The 26,295-nt window shown below is 48.4% G+C and overlaps 1 protein-coding gene across 3 annotated transcripts in view; it reads left to right on the top strand.

The window, feature by feature from the left end:
• The first annotated feature begins 1,906 nt into the window (after positions 1-1,906).
• Unk (unk zinc finger) overlaps positions 1,907-26,295 on the top strand; it is a 30,465-nt gene continuing 6,076 nt past the window's right edge. For 2 of the 3 annotated variants that reach the window (XM_069992997.1, XM_069992995.1), the window contains exons 1-11: positions 1,923-2,081; positions 16,463-16,672; positions 17,515-17,691; positions 17,824-17,954; positions 18,449-18,584; positions 19,146-19,263; positions 20,237-20,321; positions 23,032-23,174; positions 23,511-23,711; positions 24,130-24,195; positions 24,905-25,079. In XM_069992997.1, the coding sequence (XP_069849098.1) occupies positions 1,978-2,081; positions 16,463-16,672; positions 17,515-17,691; positions 17,824-17,954; positions 18,449-18,584; positions 19,146-19,263; positions 20,237-20,321; positions 23,032-23,174; positions 23,511-23,711; positions 24,130-24,195; positions 24,905-25,079 (1,546 nt within the window). In that variant the 5' untranslated portion in view covers positions 1,923-1,977. Of the gene's footprint in view, positions 2,082-16,462; positions 16,673-17,514; positions 17,692-17,823; positions 17,955-18,448; positions 18,585-19,145; positions 19,264-20,236; positions 20,322-23,031; positions 23,175-23,510; positions 23,712-24,129; positions 24,196-24,904; positions 25,080-26,295 lie in introns of all 3 variants that reach the window. The other variant, XM_069992996.1, reaches the window with a different exon arrangement.

Here is a 26,295-nt window from a genome sequence, read left to right as displayed (position 1 = left end):
AGTTTGAAGCCAGCTGGAGCAGGAAAGTCTTTTGAGATTTTTTTCCTCCAATTAAACACCAATGTGGCTCAACTGGTAGAGCACCAGCCTTGAACAAAAAAGCTAAGGGACAACTTCAGGCCCCAAGTTCAAAGCCCCAGTACCAATACAAGTAGAAGAAAAAAAAAAAGCAAGCAAATATGCCCGGGTTGAGCGGTAGAATGTTTGTCTGCGGTGAGGCCCTGGGTTCGATCCCCAACACTACACAAACCACAGCATAGTAAATATGACACAGCATAGGTTATTCTCCTAGTTTCTGTTCTGTTTTCAATTTGCTGAGGAACTTTGTGAAAATTACTTGTTTTCCCTGAGTTTTGTTTCTTCTGTAAATTAAACATCTTATCATCTCCTAATTCCACCATTACAAGTTTCGTGTGGAACCCAGTGCTGTGAACTGTATTTCTGCATACTTCGGTAATTCAGGAATAACACATAAACCAATTACTTGAATTTAGATATAGGATTAAAGTAACACACTAGAGCTTCTACTTATCATTTTGGAATTTTGCATCTTTAAAAGGCCCTAGTTGCTAAATAATTGATTTGGCATGATTAGGAAATACTAGTTTCTCAACATTGCAGGCTGACAATTTGGCTTCCCAGTGTGACAAGTTACTGGAAACTTAAAAAATTAAGTTCCCATTCACTCATCCTCCCTAATTTCATCTAATACAATATTTTCATCTAATAAACCCGTCTTAACAATCGATTTGAAATATGCAATATAGAAAGCAAAGTCAAACCACACGTCTTAAAATACCTACGAAGATCATTTTTGTTGTTGTTATGTGTGTGTTGTTATTTGAAACAGGGTCTTCCAAGCTTTGAACTGACTAAGTACCTCAGGCTGGCTTCCAACTTGCAATGCTGCTCAACTTTCCCAATGCCAGGAATTCATTTGAAAGCTACTAGGCTCAGGAATCAAATGCCTACCCCTGGGAAAATTGGCTTACTTTGCGAACAAAACAAAACAAACCAAACAAAAACTGCTTGGCTGGTGGAAGGCGGGATAGAGAAAATACTTTCCCAACTTTAAAAAGGCCCTCCTCCTCAAGCCCTGGTCCTTCCTGGGCACTCTACCACGATGCTTCTCCACACCCTAGTAATTTGCCAGGGTACCTCGGAGTATTCTAGATGGAGATTAAGTTCGTCCTTGGCCGTTCACGTACTGGAAACAAGTTGGTCCGGCCAGGTGTTGAGTTCACTAGGGACGGAAGTGGTGGGGCTCCAGGTTTCAGGGTTGGTAATTGTTAATGACATGCCCGGGCCAAGGCAAGGGAGGGAAACACTGCGGTGCAGCGTAGCTCTTCTTTAGCAAAACTTTTCAATCGGACTTCGGGCCGGCAGGCAGGCTTTCCTTCAGGCCTGTTCGGTGAGCCCTGCCGCAGGGATGAGGAGAATGCTGGGGGCCCCCAGAGGCCTAGCAGCCCCCCAGCCCCAAGGTCCAGAGCTAACAACCGCCAGTAATTGAAGCTGCTCTGAGCAGGTATTAGAACTATGCCCAAGCTTGTGACGATCGTTCCGTTGGTAGCGAAAACACACTTGGCACTGTCTCGCAGGAGTCCTCAGGATCTCAATAGTTCTGGGCCCCTCGTTCTCCAGTGGTTCCAGTTTCAAGGCAGGCAGCCCCCAGCGAAAGAGAAAACCGGATGTTAAGAACAGAGGCACTACAATTCCCAGAAGCCATCGCGGCCCCCTCAGCATCCGGGACACTGTCTGCAAGGACCCCTGGGTATTGTAGTTCCGCGCTTTGGCAGCAACCCTCAGCCGACGGTAAAAATTCGACCGAATGGAGGACTACAACACCCAAGAACCCTTGCTACCGTGCGGGAGGTCTTCACGTTCTCGTGGCGCGGCGCAGGCGCACTGGGTCCTCGGCGCGGACCGCGCAGACTGAATAATAAAAGGGGAGCGGCGAAGAGGCAGGAAGACAGGACCATGTCGAAGGGCCCCGGGCCCGGCGGCTCCGCAGCTTCCTCCGCGCCCCCGGCCGCTACCGCTCAGGTGCTGCAGGCACAGCCCGAGAAACCGCAGCACTACACGTACGTAGAGCCCCCCCCCGCCGCGCGCGCACGCCTGACGTCAGCGGCCAGCGTGAGTCACGCGCGCAGGGAGAGCGCGAGGCGGCCTCTCCCTCCCCCTCCCCCTTTCCTCCTCCGGCCCGGCCCAGACCGGTTCCAACCTGCTGGGGCCGGTCCCAGCCACTTCCAACTGCCACCAACCTCTGGTCGGGGCGGGTGGGGTGGAGAACTCGGTCCCAGCCGCCGAGTGGGGAAGGCGGGAACTGGGGATGCGGACGCACACTTCTCAGGCCGGGCCTTCGACGTCTGAACTGCTCAGCAGACCACAAAACCCCAGAGCCGGGCTCCATCCGGGCGATAAGACGCCCACGGCGCCACCGAGGCGGGCGCCGCCGAGATCGGCCCCTCGAGCCGCCCGCGGGCCGGAGCCCCCGAGCCGTGCGCCCGGGCCGCTTCCTGGGTCCCACGGGCTCGCGGGCTGCCCGGCAGGACCAGCCCTAGCTTGAGTCCAACTCGAGCCGTCGGCTTAAAGGTGACGAGACGGCGATCCCTTTGCAGGCCGCACTGATCCAGCCCCACACCAGCGACTCCCAGGTTGGCGGCCTCCGAGTATGGTCGCAGGCCCACCCAAAATGTGGCCATCTACAGAGGCAGCACCAAATACTGATGCCAAAGGAAGACTAGCCAGGGTGGAAGAACCCTGGAGCTAGAGCTGCATCTGTCCACGTGTTTTCATTTCCTTTCAAGTGTGCACCAAGCACTACTTACAGCTAGGTGCTATTAGGACAGAGAGAGAGATGACTAAGATTGTTAGGCCTCCATGCCCCTGGGCTCCTCCTGAGTCCTATGTGTATTTAACAGGACCGCCCCTCCCCCAAACTGCTGGAGGCTTTGGAACCCTAGGGGTTGGACAACCCGCCAGTCGTGATCCCAGAGCAGGAAGCATCTGTTGGAAGTAGAGAGAAAAAGTAGGAGGGGGGTCTTGCTTGTCACAACGGACTCATTGGGAAACAGGCTGAAGGAACATGGATTATCAAAAGTGTGTTTTTCTTCGTGGAATTCTCTAGTGTTGGCTGATGCCATTTAAGTTTCTGCAGACTGACTTAAGTTAACTTACACGGCCAGGTTTTTTTTTGGGGGGGGTGTTTGTTTTTGTTGGTTGTGGGGCTTGAACTCAAGGCCTGGGCACTGTCCCTGAGCTCTTTTGCTCAAGGCTAGCACTCTACTATGTAGAGCTACAACTCTACTTCCGGATTTTAAATAGTTCATTGGCGATAAAAGTCTCACAGATGTTTCTGCAGGGCTGGTTTGAACCATGATCCTCAGATCTCAGGCTCCTGAATAGCTAGGATTACAGGTGGGAGCCATGGGCGCCTAGCCACATGGCCACTTTTGTTGGTCCTTGAACTCAGGGCACTGTCTTTTAGGCTTTTGTTTTTTGTTTTTTTCCTCAGAGGCTAACACTCTACCACTTGAGCCACAATTTACCACCTTTTTGGTGGTAAATTGGAGATGTCGCATGGACTTTCCTTCCTAAGCTGTTTTCCAACCACTGCCAACAGATCTTAACCTCTGGAGTAGCTGGGATTATAGGCTAGTGCTTATTTCTTTTTGTCAGTCATGGGGCTTGAACTTGGGGCCTGGGCTCTCCATGAGCTTTTTCTCTTAAGCCTAGCACTCTACCACTTTGAGCCACATTGCCACTTACAGTTTTCTCGTGGTTAATTGGAGCTAAAAGTCTCACAGACTTTCTTGCCCAGGCTGGCTCTGAACTGCAGTCCTCAGGTCTCAACCTCCTGAGTAGCTAGAATTATAAACAAGAGCACCAGTGCCATTTTTCCCTCTGGTTGTGCCTCTTGAGCTCTGGGCCTGGGCGCTGTCCCTCAGCTCTTCAGCTCAAGATGAACGCTCTGCTACTTAGCCACAGCATTGCCTCCAATTTTCTGGTGGTTAATTGGAGATAAGAATTTCATGGACTACTTTCCTGCCGGGGCTGGCTTTGAACCTTGATCCTCAGATCTCAGCTTCCTTAGTAGCTAGGATTGTAGGCGTGAGTCACCACACCCAACACACCTGGCTTTGAACAAACTAAAGGCAAGCACTGAAGTACATCCCTAGCTCCTAAATTTGTTTGTTGGTGTGGGAGTGTTGAACTCAGCCTTGCTCATGCCACCAAGCCCAAGCTGGTGGACTTTTTTTTTTTTTTCCTGATTGGGGCTTAAACTCAGGGCATAAGGACTATCCCTGAGCTCTTTTGCTCAAGGTTAGTACTCTACCACTACTTTGAACCCCAGTGCCACTTCATGTTTTCTGGTGGTGAATTGGAGGTGAGTCTCATGGACTTTTCTGCCTGGACTGGTTTGAACTGCTGTCCTCAAATCTCATCCTCCTGAGTAGCTAGAATTATAGGCATGAGCCATGGCCACCTGACTGGATGATGATGATGATGATGATTATTTTTTTTTTTGGTGTGGGTTGTGGTGGGGCTTGAACTCTGGGCCTGGGTGCTGTCCCTCCGCTTTTTAGCTCAAGGCTAGCACTCAACCACTTGAGCCACAGCGCCACTTCTGGCTTTCTGAGTGGTTTATTGGAGATGAGAGTTTCAAGGACTTTACTGCCCGTCTGGCTTTGAACTGCTATCCTCAGATCTCAGCCTCCAGAGTGAGCCACCGGTGCTGGCCTGGCTGGATTTTTTGTTGTTGTTGTATATTTTTCTTTTGTTGCATTGAGGTTTGAACATGGGGCCTCAAGCTTTTTTTTTTTTTTTTTTTGGCGGTTGTGGGGCTTGAACTCTGGGCCTGGGTGCTGTCCCTCAGCTCTTCAGCTCAAGGCGAGCCCTCTACCACTTGAGCTACAGCGCCACTTCCGGTTTTCTGGTGGTTTATTGGAGATAGGAGTCTCATGGTCTCTCCTGCCCGGGCTGGCTTTGAACTGCGATCCTCAGATCTCAGCCTCCTGAGTAGCTAGGATTATAGGCGTGAGCCACCAGCGCCCGGCTGGGGCCTCAAGCTTTTGCTTGGCTTTTTCACTCAAGGCTGGTGCTGAACAACTTGAGCCACACTTCCACTTTGGGCTTTTTACTGGTTAATTGGGGATAAGCCTCTCACAAGTTGGTGTATTTTTATACCTGATATCTGAAATTATGTGACAACAATAATCCTGAGAAGCTTGTTCTAAAATTGAGTCTCACTCATAATGGCAATCTTGACAAAGAGTTGAATCTACAAAAAGTAAAATTTGTTCCTTAGCGTGTCTTGCTCTTGATTCTTGTGCTGCAGTTGAAGCCCTTTTATTCATTGTAGGGTTTGAACTCAGGGCCTTGTGCTTGCTAGGGAGGTCCTTTACCACTTGGGCCAGGCCCCAAGCCCAAGTTTTCCTTTTCTTAAACCCTGAGGATTGTCTATAGCGTAGTTTTAAGGATTTTCCCCTAAACTGGCTAATAATCTTGCATTAAGGGAAACTAAAATAATCCAACAAATGTCTGTGGCAGATATCTGTGCTAGACTTGAGAAATCCAATCCTTATTGAGAAGTTATAATATGGTTTTTAACTTCACATTATTTATAACCATTAATTAGTTGTGTGAGAGGTTTCATTTTATATGTTCACATATGCCTACAAAGCACTTGATCAGATTGGCTTCCTTTGTCATCCTTTCAGTTCTTTCTCCCTTTATATCAGCAGGTTTTTTTTGTGTGTGTTTTATTTTGTAGTTTCAAGTATTTGGTTACCATTCAGTAAAATGACAATGTATGTGTGTTAGTATTCTTCCAGTAGAAGAGTCCAGTCGAAGAACCATATGACCTCCTTTTACTAGTAATTTCTCTTTATTTGACAGAAACTTAACTTCAAACCAGCCTTTATACCAAGTCCACCTTTTATATAGAAGGGCTTTATAAAGCAGATTTATGAATGGGAAGTTAGTTACATCCTAGAACATACCAAAAAGTATAGGTAACTTTGGGCTTTTTATGGCATAACAAATATATCCTTAAAATACCTAGTTGTGAGAAGGGTGCGAGTGGCTCGTGGCTCCTGCACCGGCCTCTGGTGGCCACTCAGGAGACTGAGCAAGGATCACAGTTCAGAGCCAGCCTAGGGAGGGAAGTCCTTGAGACTCTTATCTCCAGTTAACCACCAAAAAGCCAGAAATGGAGCTGTGGCTCTAAAGGTAGACTGTAGCCTTGAGGAAAAAAATCTTAGGGATAGCACCTAGGCCCTGAGTTCAAGCCCCAGGACTGGCACACACACAAAATCTAATGCTGGGCACACGAGTGCATTTGTGTAACCTCAGAGCTTGGGAGGTGGAAGCAGGAGGATTAACAGTTTGAGATCAGCCTATGTTCTCCTGTAGTGAGTTCCAGGAGAGCCTAGGTTGCATAATGAGAACTTGTCTCCACAGGGGGGAAAAAAAGTACTTGAGCTAGGCATGGTGGCATATACCTGTATTCTCTCAGCATGGCAGGGCCAGCGGTTAGGTTAGAGGCCAGGCTGGCCTATCGTGCTAGACTTTGTCTTTAAAAATATGGAAAAAGTACATAGAGACTACCTTCTAAAATATTGAGGTTTCTTTCACTATTTTGACTTTCTAAGAAGTATGCCTCAAAAACAAATACACTTTGGACTCATTGAACTCCGGTTGCAGTTAATTCTCACTTTTATGCCTTTTATTGTAAAAATAGTGTACAGAGGGGTTACAGTTACATGAATAAGGTAATGAATACATTTCCTATCGAGCCTTGTTAACCTCCTCCTTTGTTTTTCCCCTACCATACTATTTTTTTTTTTTTTTTTTTTTTTGGTCGGTCATGGGGCTTGAACTCTGGGCCTGGGCGCTGTTCCTCAGCTCTTCAGCTCAAGGCGAGCGCTCTACCACTTGAGCTACAGCGCCACTTCCGGTTTTCTGGTGGTTTATTGGAGATAGGAGTCTCGCGGTCTTTCCTGCCCGGGCTGGCTTTGAACCGCGATCCTCAGATCTCAGCCTCCTGAGTAGCTAGGATTACAGGCGTGAGCCACCAGCGCCCGGCTACTATTTTTTTTTTTTAATGCCAGTTCTGGGGCTTGAACTCAAGGCCTGAGCACTCTCCCTAAGCTTTTGTTCTTAAGGTTAGTGCTCTACCACTTGAGCCACAGCTCTACTTCCAGCTTTTTGGGGGTAAATTTTGGTTTCACATACTTTGCTGCCCAGCGGGCTTTGAACTGTGATCCTCAGATCTCAGCCTACTACATTTTTTTTTTAATATCCTCAAAAGAAAAGGAATTGTATTTCTAGTTCAATGAAAATTTGTTGGATTTTCTGGCCACTAGGATCTTTCTCCTTCCTCCCTCTTCTTCCTCCTCCCTTCCTTCTTCCTTTCTTTCTTTTCTTTTCTTTTCTTTTTTTTGTTCTAGTCCTGGGACTTGAACATAGCCTAGGTTCTGTGTCTCAGCTTTTTTGCTCAAGGCTAACACTTAGCCACTTGAGCTAGGGTTCTATTTCCAGCATTTTTGTGTGATAAATGACCAGACTTTTCTTTTTTTCTGGTTCTTGGGCTTGAACGCAAGCCCTCACATTCTCACATAGCTTCTTCACCTTAGACTGGCACTCTACCACTTCTTTCTTTTTGGTGTTTTATTGGAGTCATAGATTTGTCTGCCAAGAGTGGCTTTGAACCAGGATTCTCAGATCTCAGTCTCCTTAGTAGCTGGGATTATAGGCGTGGGCCACTGACACCGAGTTAAGTGCTGGATGCTTCCTCACAGGAGAAAGAATAAATGCTTTGTACCCTTATGTATCTTGGCATATTTTTCTTTTTCATGTTGGCAGTACTAGGGCTTAAATTCAGGGTCTTCTGCTTGCTAGGCAGGTGCTTTACAACTGGAGCTGATCCCCAGCCCTAGGCATCTTAATTTAGGACTGTTCCCTAGGCATTATTTAGCAAAGGTAATATAGTAGTGTTCCAGTAGATAGTTACTTTGAGGTAATTTTGTTAGTTTATATGTTATATAAATGTCATGAACTTCACGTGATTGCATCTGTTGTATTTTGGAAAATCCAGGAAGTAAACATGTATTTAAGTCATTATTGCAAATTGCAATACATTTGTAAGTATGTTACTAGAATACAACTTATTGAACAACAGAAGTCACTGGAAACATTACTTTGCAGCTAGAGAAAATGAGTTAAATTACCAATAATCCTTTCTGGATCTTTGTTACTAATTTATCAAATAGAACTAATTTTCTTGAAGGGCAAAAATGAAAGAGTCTTTGTAGCTTTCAAGCTCATAAAACCCTCCATTAATCTGTGTCCATGAGGAGGGTAGACTTTTAAGTTTAATTCCTAGTTGATGTTTGGTATAATCTAAATTAATGATTAAAGATTTGGTTAATGGTTAAGTTTTTTTGTTTTAATCCAGCTATGTTAGATACTAAAGAAGGCTTCCCCACAGCCCATATGCATCTGCTTTGACTGGTGGTTTCTATCATCCTACAAAGACTGTGACTTATTGGTGAGGGCAGCTGGACAACTCTGAGAGCAACTTAGAAAAATCCATCTTGGGCACACTCTGTACAGGAGCTCCTCTGGAAATAGCACCCCAGATAAGTGCACAAAGGCAAGACACCCTCGTGGACCTACTACTTCCCGCTTCCAGCACCCTGCTGCCTGAAGGTGAGGTCTCCTTCCTGTGTGTTGTAGAAGCCCTGAGCACATAGGTCATTAGAGCCCCATAGCAGCACACATCTGCAGGCTTTCTTGCTAGATCTTTTTTTCTTTAGGAGAGACTCTAGATCAGAAGTGTGATGATAGCCAGGCTGCATTGAGAGCTTACTTTAAATAGTGGATAGGTCTACTGATACTTTGGACAATGTTTGCTTAATGATTACGTCTTCTGTTTTGTCGCTGTTTTTTTAATCCATCTTTGCTTGATACTAAAGGAGGTTTTTCTACTCTCCATGTGCATCTTCTGTGTTTTGAAATTACAGCTATGGACAGTTATGGCTAATCGTAGTAGATTGTCTTCCCTTCTTTTAACATCTTGGATGAATTTGAGGCATACTAATATGTTATGTGAAGATGGATACTGAAAGTAAGTTTCTTAGCCAAAATATAAAATAATATTAGCCTACTTGCTAAAAATGCTTTCCTGTTTCTTACCATAAAGACACTCTGTAGAACTACCTCTGTAGATCTGCCCTCTCCAGTCATCTTAAAAGACCTGCCTGGGCAGCAGAGATATCTGTGAAGAACAAGTGCACATGATAATAAGCATGGGATTTATTTTGGGGCAGTAGAAAAATGTTCTGGAATTGGACAGCAAAGATAAGATCACATTATGGTAAAAATACTGAAAACCACTGAAAAGTATACTTTAAAGTGGTGTTTTCATATTTATTATATGTTTAAAGTTTAAAAAAAAAATCCAGCCAGCCAGGCACTGGTGGCTAATGCCTATAATCCTAGCTATTCAGGAAGCTGAGATCTAAGTATCATGGTTTGAAGCCAGCTTAGGTAGGAAGTGTGAGACTCTTTATCTCCATAAACTATCAAAAAAATGGAAGTGGATATGTGGCTTGAGTGGTAGAGCACTCTCTTTGAGCAAAAGAAGCTCAAGGCCCTGAGTTCAAGCCCTAGAATCCATACACACAGAAATCCAGTACATATGAGACCCTGCTACCTTAGAGGATGTCTGTGACCTTCAGTTCAACATGGGAAAGCCTGTGGTTTGCACAAGAGCTCCTTAGTCCTCACTCTTGCAGCCTTCCCAATCAATAGCTTTGCCCTTGCTTATCTGTTCTAGATGAATGTTCCCATATTGAGTCTGTGGACATGACTCTGATAGGAGAAGTGTAGACTCCCAGCAAGTCTGAGAATCCTAGTTGTTGATAATTGTTCTTTGACTCTAAATTTAAAGTCATTATAAGGGAAAAACAATGTCCCCTTAATACTTTATGAAATGAATTGGGGGGGGGGGTCACTTCTTAGAGTGGGTGGAGATGGCAGAGAAAGTTGCTGTCCTAACATGCAAGATTATTCAGCCATTGTAATGATTATTTGGGAGCTTACATGGGCATTTGTTAAGGACAGACTATGTGTTTTAGGCACTCAAGATAATATGAATGGCTATATAGATATGTTAGTTCTAATAATCACAACAAACTTCATACTTTTCTCTGTAAAATCCCTGAACTTTCACCCCTTTTTTCTTTGCCAGTGTATAGAATTTTGACAGCAGTTTCAAGAGCTGAGAAGGCGAAGATGGAAAGGAATCTAGCGACTTAAAAAATGTCCTAGCATTCTCTATGAGGTGACCTTTTCCTGTTGGTGGCTTAATTTACTTAGCAGATAAAGAAGATGCTAAGGCCTGTGACAGTATCATCATGTCATATCTGAGCATATTGAAATGTTTCCTCCCTTTCATTATTCTTTTTATCACAGTTGCCTTTTCATGTTCAGAAATTTACTCATTTGTTTCCTATTAGTATTTGAAATACCATATGGCCACCATCAGTCCTAACAAAGTGACTGATCACAAGGAGGGGGAAGGCTCTTGCTGTGAGATTATGGCCTATCTGCAGAACTGTCCCACTGAAGAGAGGTAGTTATGTTCCGGAAAAAATAAGTTAATAATCCTTTAGCATGGTGTTTTATTACTTAAAAGTAGTTAATAGGTTTTATACCTAAGTTTTTACTACTTTTGGTAAGAGTATTTCAATATCTATGTTACTTAAGTGGTGCCACAATTTTGTTAATTTTTTTTTTTTTTTTTTTGCTCTGGTCGTGGGGCCTGAACTCTGGGCCTGGACGCTGTCCCTCAGCTCTTCAGCTCAAGGCTAGCGCTCTACCACTTGAGCCACAGTGCCACGTCCGGCTTTTTTCTTTTTTTTGCTTATGTGGTGCTGAGGAATCGAACCCAGGGCCTCATACATGCAAGGCAAGCGCTCTACCACTGAGCCACCTTCCCAGCCCCTTGTTATTGTTTTGATACAGGAATTTTCTGTGTAGTCTGGCTTTAAACTCATGATGTTCCTACCTCAGTTTCCCTAATGCTAGGATTAGAGGTATGCACCACCACTCTTGGCTTTTTTTGTGTGTGCCTGAACGAGTGCTTGAACTCAGAGCCTGGGCACTGTCCCTGAGCTTCTTTTGTTCAAGGTTAGTACTCTGCCACTTGAGCCACAGCTCCATTTCTAGTTTTTTTTTGGCAGTTTGGTTGGGAGATAAGAGTCATAAACATTCCTGTCCAAGCTGGCTTCAAACTGTGATCCTCAGATCTCTGCCTCCTGAGTAGCTAGGATTGCAGGCACTAGCCACCAGCACCCAGGATTCAATCCTTCTTTCTTTCCTTACTTCCATTTTTCCTTCTGTGGTGGATATCAAACATTAAAGAGACCTGAGTTGCTTCTCCATGTTTTCTGCATCAATGAAGAGATGCTATGTATCTGGCCTATCCTATTTGGGCTACTTTTTGCTGTGGATCAGCTGTGGATTTTTTTTTTTTTTTTTTTTTTTTGTACTGGTATTGGAACTTGAATTCAGGCCTGAGCTCTGTCCTTTAGCTTTTTCACTCATGGTAGTACCTGCCACTTGAGCCATACCTCCACTTTTGACTTTTTTTTGTTGTTGTGGGACTTGAAGTCTAGGCCTAGGCACTGTCCCTGAGCTCTACCACTTGAGCCACAGGGACCCTTCCAGTTTTCAGGTGATTAATTGGAGATAAGAGTCTCACAGACTTTCCTGCCTGGGCTGGCTTCAAACTATGAAGTGTTGGAGAACCTGTTAGAGCCGAGGTTGGCAGGCTACAGCCTTACATGCCAGACGTAGCCTGCTGCCTGCTTTTCTGTGGTTCGTGAGCTGAGAATGTTTCTAATGGGTGTAGATGAGGAGTATTTTATGACTTGGAATTAAACAAATGTCAACAAGTGCACAAATTTTATTTGAATCCATACTCATCTGTTTATCTTGTCCAGGCTGAGCACTGCAACCTCAGGTTAGTGACATCCTCTCCTGTTGTTACTTTGTGTTGGCACTCAGCAGTGCAGTCCAAAACATTTTAGTTATCATATATTATGCTGTACTAAGGCACAGTGGAGTGCACAACTTTTGCTGTGTTTTCAAAATTTGGAAAATAAAAGATAATCTAATGAATATTAAAACTAAATCAGTACTTGATTTTTGTTAATAAAGCAGATGAGTGCATTTGATTTAGAAGTATTTTAAGAAAAGAACAGTAATTTTGTAAAGTAGATTAGCAGTATGATAAATTGTAAAAATTGTGACTGAGAGAAAATATTTCTCTTTTTTTGGTAGTACCAGGGCTTGAAGTGGCCTGGGTGTGCTGTCCCTTAGCTTTTGGACTCAAGGTTGGCATTCTGTCACACCTCCACTTCTAGCTTTGTTGTTGTTAACTGGAGATGAGAATCTCATGGACTTTCCTGGCTGGGCTGGCTTTGAACTGTGGTCCTCAGATCTCGGCCTTCTGAGGTGCTAGGAGTACAGGCCTGAGCCACCAGGGCCTGTGTTGACAGACAGGAGTTTGATGTCAGTGCACCTTGTGGACCTTATCTGAGGTCCAGTCAAGGGGGATGGGCAGAAGCAAATGAAGTCTAGTTCTGTCAGGCCTTGGCTCACCATGCCCAGCCCAGTGCTCCCTCCCAGCCTCTCCTCCTCCCTGTTGGGAGATAATTAGTAAGAAGACCAACAATGAGCTGTGCACCAGTGGCTTACTCTAGCTACTCAGGAGGATTAGAACTGGAGAATAATGGTTTGAAGACAGCCTGGGTAGAAAAGTCTTGGAGACTCTTCATTTAACCAGTGAAATGCTGGATTAGAGGCATGACTCAAGTGTTTCATGGAAAGCCAGGTGTCAGTGGCTCCCGCCTGTCATCCTAGCTACTCAGGAGGCTGAGATCTGAGGATCGTGGTTTCAAAGCCAGCCTGAGCAGGAAACTCAGTGAGACTCTTATCTCCAATAAACCATTCAGAAAACCGGAAGTGGCACTGTGGCTCAAGCAGCGCTTGCCTTGAGCTGAAGAGCTAAGGGACAGCGCCCAGGCCCAGAGTTCAAGCCCCACGACTCACCCCCCCCCCCAAAAAAAAAAAGAGTATCATGGACTTTCCTGCCCAGGCTGCCTTTGAACTTTGATCCTTAGATCTCAACCTCCTGAGTAGCTAGCATTGCAGATGTAAGGTACTGGCACCCAGCTTGAATGTTTTTCTTGACCTACTCTGTCCATGTAGGTTATGGAAGACTCCTTCATTTGAAACTCATCTGTTTATTGGCTTATACCCTTGTGTCTGGGAAATGGGAACTTGAAGTTTAGTCCTGAGGCCCTACCTCTTCTCAATTTTGGAGGTGAAGGGTAAAGGGCAGGGGAGACTGGAGAGTCTCCCCCTATGCTCAGAATCCAGGGCTTCCTGGGTCTCTGGAGAGCTGATCTCAGCATTCATTTCAATGCCTGAAAAGTAGAAATTTCTAATTGGTTTCTTCTGATTTGGGGAACCCTTGTTAGCGGGAGGGAAAATAGAAAATCAAACAGGCATTTTGGCTCCTAGATAATGGATGTTACAGTTCCATTAATGGCAAGCAATAATAGGCTTATGTTTTTCTCCTCCAGCTGTACTGTAGGTTGAAAGTGAGCTTATTTAACTTGCTAGGGTTTGGCCCCTTCTCTCACAGGGTCTTTTCTGAAGCCCTGCCTGCTAAACTGAGTTACCTGCTCTGGAGTTCCTCTCACAAGAGAGTAGCATCTTCTTTTGATGCTCTGCCCAGTGGTGACATCATGAGCCTATTGGTGTTGTCTTTGACTTTTTTTCCTTGATGCAGTTGTTTCCAAACTTTGTTTCTAAACCTTGTCTTATTCACAGCACTGTATTGAGTTCTTACAATGAGTTCATTGTAGTTCTCTTTGTTTATTCTCTCAGGCCTAACAACGCAGGACTTGATTACCTGCACGTAGCAAAGCATAGACTTTTCTGTCCAACCAGACAAACAAGGAGACAGACAGGAATCAGGAGAGCACCAGGTTCTGAGGAGCCTTCCAGACTTCTGCCTCATGTCTTAGAATGTATCTGGGCCCACATGAAATCTCTGAAGTGCGCCTCCTGTACCCCACCCCTTTCTCATTTCCCTGTCCCAGTTCTGCTACTGCTCCACTCATATCCATACAGATACCTGGAGCTCTTGGAACCAGACAGCCTGTTTCTGAACTCATGTAATTTCCTTTATCTGAAACATCCTTTCCCAAGATCTTTTTTTTTTTTTTTTTTTTTTTGGGGGGGGGTCTGGTTGTGGGGCTTGAACTCTGGGCCTGGGCGCTGTCCCTCAGCTCTTCAGCTCAAGGCTAGCGCTCTACCACTTGAGCCACAGCGCCGCTTCCAGCTTTTTTTCTTTTTGCTTATGGGGTGCTGGGGAATCGAACAGGGCCTCATACATGCAAGGCAAGTGCTCTACCACTCTACCACTGAGCCACCTTTCCAGCCCTTTTTTTTTTTTTTTTAAATTGTGTGTCTCTGAACTCTTTTGCTCAAGGGTAGCATTCTACCACTTGAGCCACCGCTCTAATTCCAGCTGTTTTGGTGCTTAATTGGAGATAAGAGTGTGTGCCAAAGGTACCCAGCTAAATTTATTTCAGGTTTTTTCCCCCCAGATCTATACTAGCACCTCTTTTCCACTAGTACTCCTCTTTCCCTTACATCTTTTTCCCTTGCCTGAATCAGCGATCCTTCCTGTGAGTTCCCAAAGCACTCTGAACAAACCCTCCTTAGAATTCTTTCCATACTTGATCAATTCAGGAGCTATTTGTGTCTCATGAGGGCGAGAGCCAGAAAAGACCTGTTTATATCTTCATTGCTTCATGCTGTATCCATTAAGTGCTCAATAAATGTGTTGAAGGGAGAGTGGGGGTTGGTTTGGAGCCTTACTGCTCCTTCGCTCCCTGTTTGTACTCAGGAGCATCCATCTCCCTCCATCCCAGACATAGTCACTTCTCCATACTTGGAGGCTGGGGAAATTCCTTAGTACTTTTCTGTTTGTTTGTTTGTCAGTCGGTCATGAGGCCAGAACTCTAAGCCTGGGCACTGACTCTGAGCTCTTCAGTTCAAGGCTAGCACTCTACCACTTGAGCCACAGTGCCATTTCCAGCTTTTTCTGCTTATGCGGTGCTGAGGAATCGAATCCAGGGCTTCATGCATGCTAAGCAACCACTCTACCACTGGGCCACCTTCTCAGCCCCCCAAGCACTTTTCTTTTCACTAGTACTGGGGCTTGAACTCAAGGCCTCATGCTTTTACTTGGCTTTTCTGCTCTAGGTTGTATGTACACAGCCTTTGAGCCTTCTCCAGTTTAAAGGCCCCTTAAAGCCATCAGTTACCTGCATTGTTAGGCTTGAGAGAATAAAGATAACCAGACTGACTTCCCATTCCCTGCCAGTGCTCCCTCAATCTAGGAGAACCCTCACTTGAGCGTAGGTAATAGAAAAGAAAACCATGGTAGGTCCTGTGGATCTGGGGTCCTCCATTGGCCAGAGTTTGAAGGTATTTGTGTGCAACACGCAGGGCAAAGAGATTAATGATAAGCCAGGCACTGGTGGCTCACACCTGTAATCCTAGCTACTGGGGAGGCAGAGATCTGAGGATTGTGCGGTTCACAGCCAGCCCTGGCAGGAAAGTCCGTGAGACTCTTACTTCTAACTATGAGAAAACAGGAAGTGGCGCTGTGGCTCAAAGTAGTAGTGTTAGTCCTGGGAAGCCAGCCTGTGGCTGCTTTGAGGGCTGGCTATGGCCCGGCTCACTTATGACTCAGGGACAGCACGTAGGCCCTGAGTTTAAACCTCACAAATAGTCCTGTGTGAAGTGACTGGGGACAGAATAGGCTGAGGGAGGTGTTCATTAGCACGCTATTACGGATTCCCAAACACCTGCCCAGACAGTGCTGGCAGGCGACTTGTCAGCAGTCCAGGGGGCACCTGGTGACCGGGCTTTCTGCTGCAGGGCAGACCTCCCCTAAAGCACCTGAGTGCACATTTCTTCCCTCAGCCCACAGTAGCAGCCCTGTGCTTGGTACGCAGGAGCCTCCATAAATCAGCAGGTGGATGTGGGCAGCCGAGAGCTGCAGGAAACACAGGAGGGGCTCTGCCTTTTCCCATGATTAGCAGCTTGGCCTTGGAAACCTCAGGGAGGCCTCAGCCAAGCTGCTGAAGACCGCAGCTGGCCCCCAAACAAACAAACAACTGCTCGAGGCCCTTGCGGTCTATAGCTCCTGCCTTCTAGGTTGGCTTGAGACCTATGAATGCGAAGGTCCAACATTAGCCCTGGGCCTCTCATAGGACTAGCCCTTAGGCAACTCGGTGGCTGACTTGTTGCTGACACAGCAAGAAGTTTCACTTTCTGCTCCTGGCCCGGCCGCTCGGGCTCTCTGCAGGTACCTGAAGGAGTTCCGCACGGAGCAGTGCCCGCTCTTCGTCCAACACAAATGCACACAGCATCGGCCCTACACCTGCTTCCACTGGCACTTCGTGAACCAGCGCCGCCGCCGGTCCATCCGTCGCCGGGACGGCACCTTCAATTATAGTCCTGACGTCTACTGCACCAAATACGACGAGGCCACGGGCCTCTGCCCCGAAGGCGACGAGTGAGTGTCCCGCCTGCCCTCAGCGGTGGCCCAGGTATCCTGGGTCAGGTGCCCTTAGAGTTGGCCAGCCCAGTCCTGGGAAGCCAGCCTGTGGCTGCTTTGAGGACTAACGATAGCCCCGCTCACCTATGACTCAAACCTGTCCCTTCCTTCCCTCCCTCCCCACACCCCACACAAGGATCTAGCAAGAAGGTAGGGGGGCTTTTTCACCGCTAAACCCAAGAGACCACAACCGACCACTGAGCCAAAGTGGCTCTCGGACCTTTGATCCTCCACAACAGATCCAGGGGTCCTCGTCCCGTCCTGCCACCGACTGCCGCCTCAGGCAGTTCCACCAGGGTGAAAGTTTAGACAGATGGCTTCAGCACTTCCTGTTTGTTGACCCTAAATGTCTTTCCAGTAGTCTCTGTATCAAGCCTGGGAATGTCCCTGAGGGGACAGTGGCCCGCTGCTCGTTTGTTTCAACTTTGCAGAAGGGTGATTGCGACTTGAGAGGCCTCTCAGAGAGGTTTTGCTTACCACCCCTAACCCCATCCTGGGCCCTGTGAAAGCACTCAGGGCAATGGGAGCTGTGCCCAATTTTCAAAGGGGTTGATTGCCCCTCCAAAACCCCTGAGTTCTACAAGCGTCCATCCCACTCAGAATGTCCCCCATTGAGCATCTGCAGGCAGTATGGGAGCCTTGGGGTCAGGAGGGCACTTTGCTGCCTTCTTCCTTGATGATGGATTGTCACTACAGGTGATGGTGATAGCCCATTAGCAATTGCAGGGAAGGCCGGGGTAGAGGAGGAAAGCCCAAGCCATAGGAGACAAGGTTGAATGTCCTCCACTGCTGTGTTCTAGGTGTCCCTTCCTGCACAGGACCACAGGGGACACTGAGCGCAGGTACCACCTTCGTTACTACAAAACTGGAATCTGCATTCACGAAACGGACTCTAAAGGCAATTGTACGAAGAACGGCCTGCACTGTGCTTTTGCTCACGGGCCCCATGACCTCCGCTCCCCTGTCTACGATATCAGGTGGGTTGGTGTTGAGCTGGTTCTGGGGCAGGGGCCTGGGGCTGCTGTTGCTAACCACAAAGAAGAGGTGAAACTGTTTCCCATTGTCTCATGCCTCCTCCCTACCCGGTCTGTCTTTTCCTCTCCTCCTAGGGAGCTCCAGGCCATGGAGGCCTTGCAGAATGGCCAGACCACAGTAGAAGGCAGCATAGAAGGCCAGTCAGCTGGAGCTGCGAGCCACGCCATGATAGAAAAAATCCTCAGTGAGGAGCCTCGGTGGCAAGGTACAGGAGGAACATGAGTGGCCACGCCCCCTATAGCCAGACATCTGCCCTCTTTCCTTCCCTGCCATAGCTGCCCTAAAGACTTAGCTCACAACCACCCGCCGCCTCCTCCAACTGACACCACCTCTGCTGGGAGGCACCAACCCCGCCTTACCCACCATTCTAAAGGCACTTGTAGGAATCTTCCCAGATACAGTGTTCCAAGATCCCTCCAGGCTTCCAGTGTGCACAATTATGCTTGTGTTCTCCACTCATGGGATGGATGACCTCTGGCTCTGAAAGCTATGAGTATCTGATGAAGGACAGCATCCTGCTCAGTTTACCAGGCTCTAACTAACCATGGCTTTGGCCTGCACAGCCTGCCCGTGGCCGTGAATAGGTAGCCAGAATCCCTTCCCAGTAGCTTCTCCTTGCCTTCCCTCCACTCTACTCCTGAGGTTCTTGGGGTGCTCCAGCTCCGCGCCCTGACCCCTGCCCTCTGGCCCCCTGTGCAGAGACCGCTTATGTGCTGGGCAACTATAAGACGGAGCCGTGCAAGAAGCCCCCGCGGCTGTGCCGCCAGGGCTATGCCTGTCCCTACTACCACAACAGCAAGGACCGGCGGCGGAGCCCCCGGAAGCACAAATACAGGTCCTTTGGCCCCAGGAGGCCAGCTGTGGGAGGGAGGAGTGGCAGGGAAGGGATCATGGCTGAGGTTGCTGTCACCATGGCTCTTGGGGGTGGGGAGGTGAACCCCGGGGATTACAGATCACAGCCAGGTATAAAGGGAGGGACTAGAAAGGATGGCTGAATGGTGGGAGCCTGATCCGAGTCTTGCATGAATGAGGACCCTGATCAGACAGTCTCTGACACCCTCTAGTTCTGATCCTGTAGGGCTTATGCAGAGCAGGGCCAGGCCGCAGTGCAGCGAGTGTGGTGGGGCTGTGGCCTGACTGTCTTGGGCTGGCCTGGACTTGATGCCAAGCTGAGGGGAGCAAAGCAGTGTCCTCCTCGGTGATAGTGGCCCAGAGGAACAGCCCAGCTTCAGACACTAGCAAGAGCCTCACGCTGCAACTCGTCTTTTCCATTTCTCACTTGCCCCTGCAAGGCCGGGAAACCAGAGAAGATCCCTGAGCAGAGAATCAGGTGGTGCTGTACTGGTCCCAATCTCACCCTCCCTCCCTCTGTCTGACCCCCCTCTCATTGGACTAGGTCATCTCCATGTCCTAATGTCAAACACGGGGATGAGTGGGGAGATCCCAGCAAGTGTGAGAATGGAGATGCCTGCCAGTATTGCCACACTCGCACGGAGCAGCAGTTCCATCCGGAGGTAGGTCCTAAGAGGCGGGGCCGGCACCTGTGGTGGGTCCATGTGCAGCTCAGAATATCCCTTTGGGAAGCAAGGAGGGTAAGGGGGAAGTGTTGGCACCAGCCTGGAAGAAGGATTTGCAGGCACCACGTGGAGGAGCCTGTATTCCTTCATGTACAGCTTCTTTTGCTGTGAGCCCACCCTTCTCTTGCAGCCCTCTATTTCCAGTTTGTTCCTCAAGCCTCATGGCAGGGAAAGGCATGGGCACAGCATGGTGGCACTGAGTGTGCACCGAGCATAGAGCCATTCTAAGCTTTGGGCCGCTCCTTAGGTTGTTTATTAATCAAATGACAATAGGATTTAAGAAATAAAAAAGCCCCTTCTAGACATTCTGTCAGAAATTGGAGCCTAGGGGACCACAGCCCACTTGGGCCATGTCAGTGTGCCTTTTAGGGGCAGCATATACTGTCCCTGCCTTTGGTTCCATTGAAGCCAGGACAGAGAGGGTCAAACCTCATGTGGCTACAGGTAGCAGAGTAGCAAGTTAGACCCAGTTCAGATCCCAACTGCAGGTAACTTGGCAGGGACTGTGGCTGTGGCTGCAGGAGATCTTGGCTCACTTAATGCCCAGGAAGCATAACCCTGGCCAAAGGAACCAATCCTTTTGTGAGAGGTGGTTGAGCTGATGATCTCAGAAGGAAGGGGCATCAGTGGCAGTAGGCTGCCTGGGGAATTTAGTATGCAGAAGCTGGACATGGTACGCACATGTAATCCTAATACTTGGGGTGTTGCGGAAGGAAGATTGCAGTATGAGTCCAGCCTGAGCTACATAGCAAAACTCTGTCTGAGTCTGAAGAAAAGAACTGTAAGGGAGGGACTTGTAGTAGTAGAGCAGAAGGGGAGGGAAGCTAAGCTAGGCTGCTCTCTCTGAAAGAACGAGAGCCTGCCTGTCATTCTGGAAGCCTGACTAGCCCACTCTGCTTTGCCCCTCCAGATTTATAAATCCACCAAGTGCAACGACATGCAGCAGTCAGGCAGCTGTCCCAGAGGACCTTTCTGCGCCTTTGCCCACGTAGAACGTATGTTGTTCCTATTGTCCTGCTCCGGGCCCTCTTCTTCCTCTCCCCTAACTCCCCACTGAGGCTCGGGAAGGGGAGTGGCTCCGGCCTGCAGCAGGCCTTGCCCAATGGAAGTACCATTTTCTTTTTCTTTACTACTGGCTTCAAAGCTCTGGAGCTTCCAGTGTCATGAAGTAGAGATTACACAGACTATCTCTGGTCAGGCACTCACAGTCCTAAAGTGTGGCACCCTGCCTCCTGTAGGGAAAATGGCAAATGTCATCCACTATCCATGCCATCCATGACAGATGCCATAATGGAACAGAGATCTTTCCTACTGAGCCTTGCTCAGGTCTAACATCTGAGCTGTGCAATCAAAATATGTGTCCCGCCTAAGTTCCCCTCCTACATATGTCATTTTCAAGTTTTTGGCAATAGGCTGGAAAAAAAAGTAAAAGAAATAGATTTTTTTTGTCGGTTGTGGGGCTTGAACTCTGGGCCTGGGCGCTTTCCCTCAGCTCTTCAGCTCAAGGCTAGCGTTCTACCACTTGAACCACAGCACCACTTCCAGTTTTCTGGTAATTAATTGGAGATAAGAGTTTCACGGACTTTCCTGCCAGGCTGGCTTTGAACTGCAATCCTCAGATCTCAGCCTCCTGAGTAGCTAGGATTACAGGTGTGAGCCACTGACGCCCAGCTAGAAATAGATTAATTTTAACAACTTTTTTTTGGTGTGTGATGATTTGGGCTTGAATAGGGCCCTAGGTGTTAATCTTGAGCTTTTTTTCTCAAGGCTAGTGCTCTACCATTTGAGCCATAGCTCCACTTCCTGCTTTTTTGGTGATGCTTGGAGATAAGAGTCTCATGGACTGGGCTGGGAAGGTGGCTCAGTGGTAGAGTGCTTGCCTTGCATGCTCGAGGCCCTGGGTTCGATTCCTCAGTACCACATAAGCAAAAAGAAAAAAAAGCCGGAAGTGGCGCTGTGGCTCAAGTGGTAGAGCGCTAGCCTTGAGCTGAAGAGCTGAGGGACAGTGCCCAGGCCCAGAGTTCAGGCCCCACGACCAGACCCAAAAAAAAAAAAGAAAAAACAACCCACAATCTTCAGATTGGACTAGTTAGCTCAATATAAAATGGTCCCATTTCAGAAGTCATCAATATAAAATTTACGAAAACACTTTGCTTTTTTGTGAATGTACAGTCTTGTTGATCTGATATATATTTTTTAACACCTATATTCCATTTTGGCTCAAATAAGCCTGTTCAGAGTACTCAGTGGTTATGCGTGTCTGTGGCTTCTGTGCGGAGACAGTGCAGGTCTAGATGCTCAATGTTACCCTCCAGACGCCCCTGCAGTGCAGTGGCTGCTGGGGTTGACCCCAGTTTCCTTCCACCACAGATCACTGCTCCGATTGAAGTGAAGAATAACAGGTGACCCTGGGAAGGAGAATCATGAGGGGCACAGAGCTAATACCCAGCATGGGCACTGGGACCACCCAATTAAGACAGCGGAGAATGATCACTAGTTCAAGCTAGGGAGTCACTCTGTGGGTTCAAATCCTACCTCTTCTGTATTCTAGATTTTAGACGACTTAGGAGACTTGAGTTTCTTTTTGTATAAAAAGGGAGACAGTGATATTGCCTGTATTATATTTGGTCACTGTGGAGATTGACACATTTTATTTGTTGTTTTGTTTTGGGTGATGGTACTGGTGCTTGAATTCAGGGCCTCGGTGCCCAGCCTGATGTTGACAGTTGAATACAAAGTAACTGGCACCAAGCCTGGCACCAGTGGCTCATGCTTGTAATCCTAGCTACTCAGGAGGCTGAGATCTGAGGATCCTGATTCAAAGCCAGCCTGGGCAGGAAAGTCCGTTAGACTCTTATCTCCAATAAACCACTAGAAAATCGGAAATGGTGCTGTGGCTCAAGCGTTAGAACGCTTGCCTTGAGCTGAAGAGCGCTTGCCTTGAGCTGAAGAGCGCAGAGACAGCGCCCAACCCCAGAGTTCAAGCCCCACGACTGACAACAACAACAACAACAAAAAAGTAACAGGCATCACACCTGACATTTGTAAGAGGAGGATACAACATCAATAGAAATAAGAATCAAAGCTGGGCGCTGGTGGCTCATGCCTGTAATCCCTAGTTACTCAGGAGGCTGAGATCTGAGGATCGTGGTTCAAATCCAGCCTGGGAAGAAAAGTCCATGAGACTCTTATCTCCAATAAACCACTAGAAAACTGGAAGTGGCTCTGTGGCTTAAGTGGTTGAGCGCTTGCCTTGAGCTGAAGAGCGCAGGGATAGCACCCAAGTTCAGAGTTCAAGCCCCACAATTGACCCAAAAAAAAAAAAGAAGAAGAAGAAGCCAGGCACCAGTGGCTCAAGCCTATAATCCAAGCTACTCAGGAGGCTGAGATCTGAGGATCCTGGTTCAAAGCCAGCCTAGGCAGGAAAGTCTGTAAGACTCTTATCTCCAGTTAATTACCAGAAAAGCAGAAGTAGTGCTGTGGCTCAAACTGGTAGAGCACTAGCTTTGAGAGTAAAAGCTCTGGAACAGCCCTTGGGCCCTGAGTTCAAGCCCTGTGATTGACCACAAAAAGAACTAAAAACCAATGGAATGATGCTCATTAGGTGTAGGGGGATGTATAGTCTCCTTTGGAAGATACACAAGAACATTTTTTGAGGGACCCAGATGGCTTGGAAACCTGCTGATTCCTGTCCCCTTCTCGTAGAACCGACCCTAAGTGATGATCTACAGCCTTCCTCAGCTATATCCAGCCCCACCCAGCCAGGTCCTGTCTTGTACATGCCATCTGCTGCCGGAGACTCGGTGCCTGTGAGCCCCTCCAGCCCACACGCTCCCGACCTCAACACCGTACGTTCCTGTCCTGGGACATGGGTGGACACCGCGCCTGCCCAGGACCACTCAGCCTTTGCCTGGGGAGGAAGCCCTAGTATTTGCACTAGCATTAAGGGGGATCTGCTTATGTGCCTTGAGTCTCTATCAAAGTAGGTGTGCTGCTTCAGAGCCTGTGGTAATCAGCAAGGGACCAAGGACAAGGCCTTGTGCCACTCTTCACTGGGTCGGGGACCGTTGTATGCTCGTTGCTGGTTAGCAGCAGCCCCTCACTGAGTCCCAGCAACTTGTAGGTGGGAAAGAGGTCATGCCCTTGCCCTTATCAAGCCAACTGGTGCACGTCTTCTTCCGCAGCTCCTCTGTAGGAACAGCGGCCTGGGCAGCCCGTCCCACCTCTGTGGCTCTCCACCAGGCTCTGGCAGGAAAGCCCCAAATCTAGAGGGCCTTGTCTTCCCAGGGGAATCCAGCCTCGCCCCTGGCAGCTATAAGAAAGCTCCTGGGTTTGAGAGGGAAGATCAAGTGGGAGCCGAGTACCTGAAGAATTTCAAGTGCCAGGTAAGGGGTGCAGCAGAGAACAATTACCCAGAGAGTGCGACCTTTTCCCTGCTTCGGATGAGCCACTTAGAGGAGAGTGTGCTCTAGCTGTGGGGAGGACACTGGGAGCTGAGGCCGAGCAGTGAATAATGTCACTCCCTTTCTCAGCTGAGGACAGTAGGGCTCAGGAGGCTGTGCAGCATCTCAGAAGCAGGCAGTAGAAGAGCAGGGTGCACCCTGGACTGCCCCAGGGGGCTGCTGGGGTCTGGGGCAGCAGCAGGAGTTCCCAGATGCCTGAAAACAAACAACCTTCTAGACTAGTTGAGAGAGAGAGGAGCAGCCTCCTACTTAGGGTAGGAGGGTGGAGAAGGGTCAGGTGAACTGCACTCCGCTTTCCAGGGCCATATTCACCTCCTGCTCCCTGACTTTTCTTTCCCAGGCTAAACTAAAACCCCATTCACTAGAACCCAGGAGTCAAGAACAGCCTCTGCTTCAACCCAAACAGGTAGAGTTCTCAACCCCTTCCAAAGTCCTTCTGCACCAATGGATAGGGCTCGCCCAGAGCCCTCGCTAGCTGCAGGGAATGGGACACCACGTTCTCAATAAGCTAGAGTAGGGGGCTGGGAAGGTGGCTCAGTGGTCGAGTGCTTGCCTTGCATGCCTGAGGCCCTGGGTTCGATTCCTCAGCACCACATAAGCAAAAAGAAAAAAAAAAAGCCAGAAGTGGTGCTGTGGCTCAAGTGATAGAGCTCTAGCCTTGAGCTGAAGAGCTCAGGGACAGCACTCAGGCCCAGAGTTCAGGCCCATGACCAACAAAATTAAAATAAAGAAAAATAAAATAAATTAAAAAAAAAAAAAAAAGCTAGAGTAGGACTCAGGCCAGCCTAGCCACAAATCCAGAGACCCTGGAGCCCCTCCCATCAGACCTGCTCACCTGTCAGTCAGGACTCATTAAGGAGCCTCTCACTGTTCCAGGCCCCATGCTCATTCTTCCTCTGCTGCACGGCTGCAGGGTGAGTGTCCAGAACATCTCACCACTTCACCGCCCCCACCCAGCCCCTCAGTAAGGTATGGGGGTGCAGCCTTCTGGGCCCAGGGTAGCCAGCCAAGACCTGGAAGGTGCCTCTTCCCTTAGCCTTTCCAGGCCTGCGCCACCCTCCGCCATGGTCTTTGCAGACAGGTGTCCCCATTGCCTCCCCTCACTCTCGTTGCAGGACGTGTTGGGCATCCTTCCTGTGGGCAGCCCTCTGACCTCAAGCATCTCTTCTAGTATCACCTCCAGCCTGGCAGCCACTCCCCCCAGCCCTGCAGGCACCAGCAGTGCCCCTGGCATGAATGCAAATGCTCTGCCTTTCTACCCCACCAGCGACACGGTAGAGTCGGTCATAGGTAATTTGGCCAGGTCTGTTTGCAAGCTTGGGACCAGGCCTGGAGTCAGAGACATAAGGTTTTTGACGAGACACCTTAAACATTTTGGCTTGGGGGAGTCAGGACGGGCACTCCAGAGCCCTGGAGCTAATGGGAAAATGAGTTCAAAATATAGGCCCATGCCAGGCGCCAATGGCTCATGCCTATAATCATAGCTACTTAGGAGGCCAAGATCTGAGGATCACAGCTTGAAGCTAGCTTGGGCAGGAAAGTCCATGAGACTACTTCCAGTTAATCACCAAAAGCCAGAAGTGGAACATGCATCTCAAGTGTTGGAGCACCAGTCTTAAATGAAAAAGTGGTGGTGGTTTTTGTTTTTACCAGTCCTGGAACTTGAACTCAGGGCTTGGGCACTGTCCCTGAGCTTTTTTTTTTTTTTTTTTTGGTGTTGTTGTTGGTCTTGGAGCTTAAACTCTGGGCCTGGGCACTGTCCCTCAGCTCTTCAGCTCAAGGCTAGTGCTCTACTACTTGAACCACAGCGCCACTTCCGTTTTTTCTGAGTGGTTTATTGGAGATAAGAGTCTCACGGAGTTTCTTGCCCCTGCCTGGTCTGGCTTTGAACCAGGATCCTCATATCTCAGCCTCCTGAGTAGCTAGGATTACAGGCGTGGGCCACCGGCACCCGGCTTCATTTATTTATTTTTATGATGGTCCTGAGGCTTGAACTCAGGGCCTCTGAGCCTTGTTTGCTCAAGGTTAGCGCTCTACCACTTGGAGCCACAGCTCCACTGCCAGTTTTCTGGTGGTTAGCTGGAGATAAAAGTCTCATAGAGGGCTGGAAAGGTGGCTCAGTGGTAGAGTGCTTGCCTCACACACATGAGGCCCTGGGTTCAATTTCTCAGCACCACATAAGCAGAAAAAGCCAGAAGTGGCACTGTGGCTCAAGTGGTAGAGAACTAGCCTTGAGCTGAAGAACTGAGGGACAGTGCCCAGGCCCAGAGTTCAGGCCCCACAACCAGAATAAAAAAGTCTCATAGAGCCGGGCGCTGGTGGCTCACGCCTGTAATCCTAGCTACTCAGGAGGCTGAGATCTGAGGATCGCGGTTCAAAGCCAGCCCGGGCAAGAAAGACCGTGAGACTCCTATCTCCAATAAACCACCAGAAAACCGGAAGTGGCGCTGTAGCTCAAGTGGTAGAGCGCTCGCCTTGAGCTGAAGAGCTGAGGGACAACGCCCAG

The sequence above is a fragment of the Dipodomys merriami genome, unplaced genomic scaffold (assembly GCF_024711535.1).
Source record: "Dipodomys merriami isolate MVZ:Mamm:240054 unplaced genomic scaffold, mDipMer1.0.p SCAF_42, whole genome shotgun sequence".
NCBI classification, from domain to species: Eukaryota; Metazoa; Chordata; class Mammalia; order Rodentia; family Heteromyidae; genus Dipodomys; species Dipodomys merriami.
The sequence above is the reverse complement of the archived record's forward strand: the minus strand, read 5'-3'. Positions and strand labels throughout refer to the sequence as shown.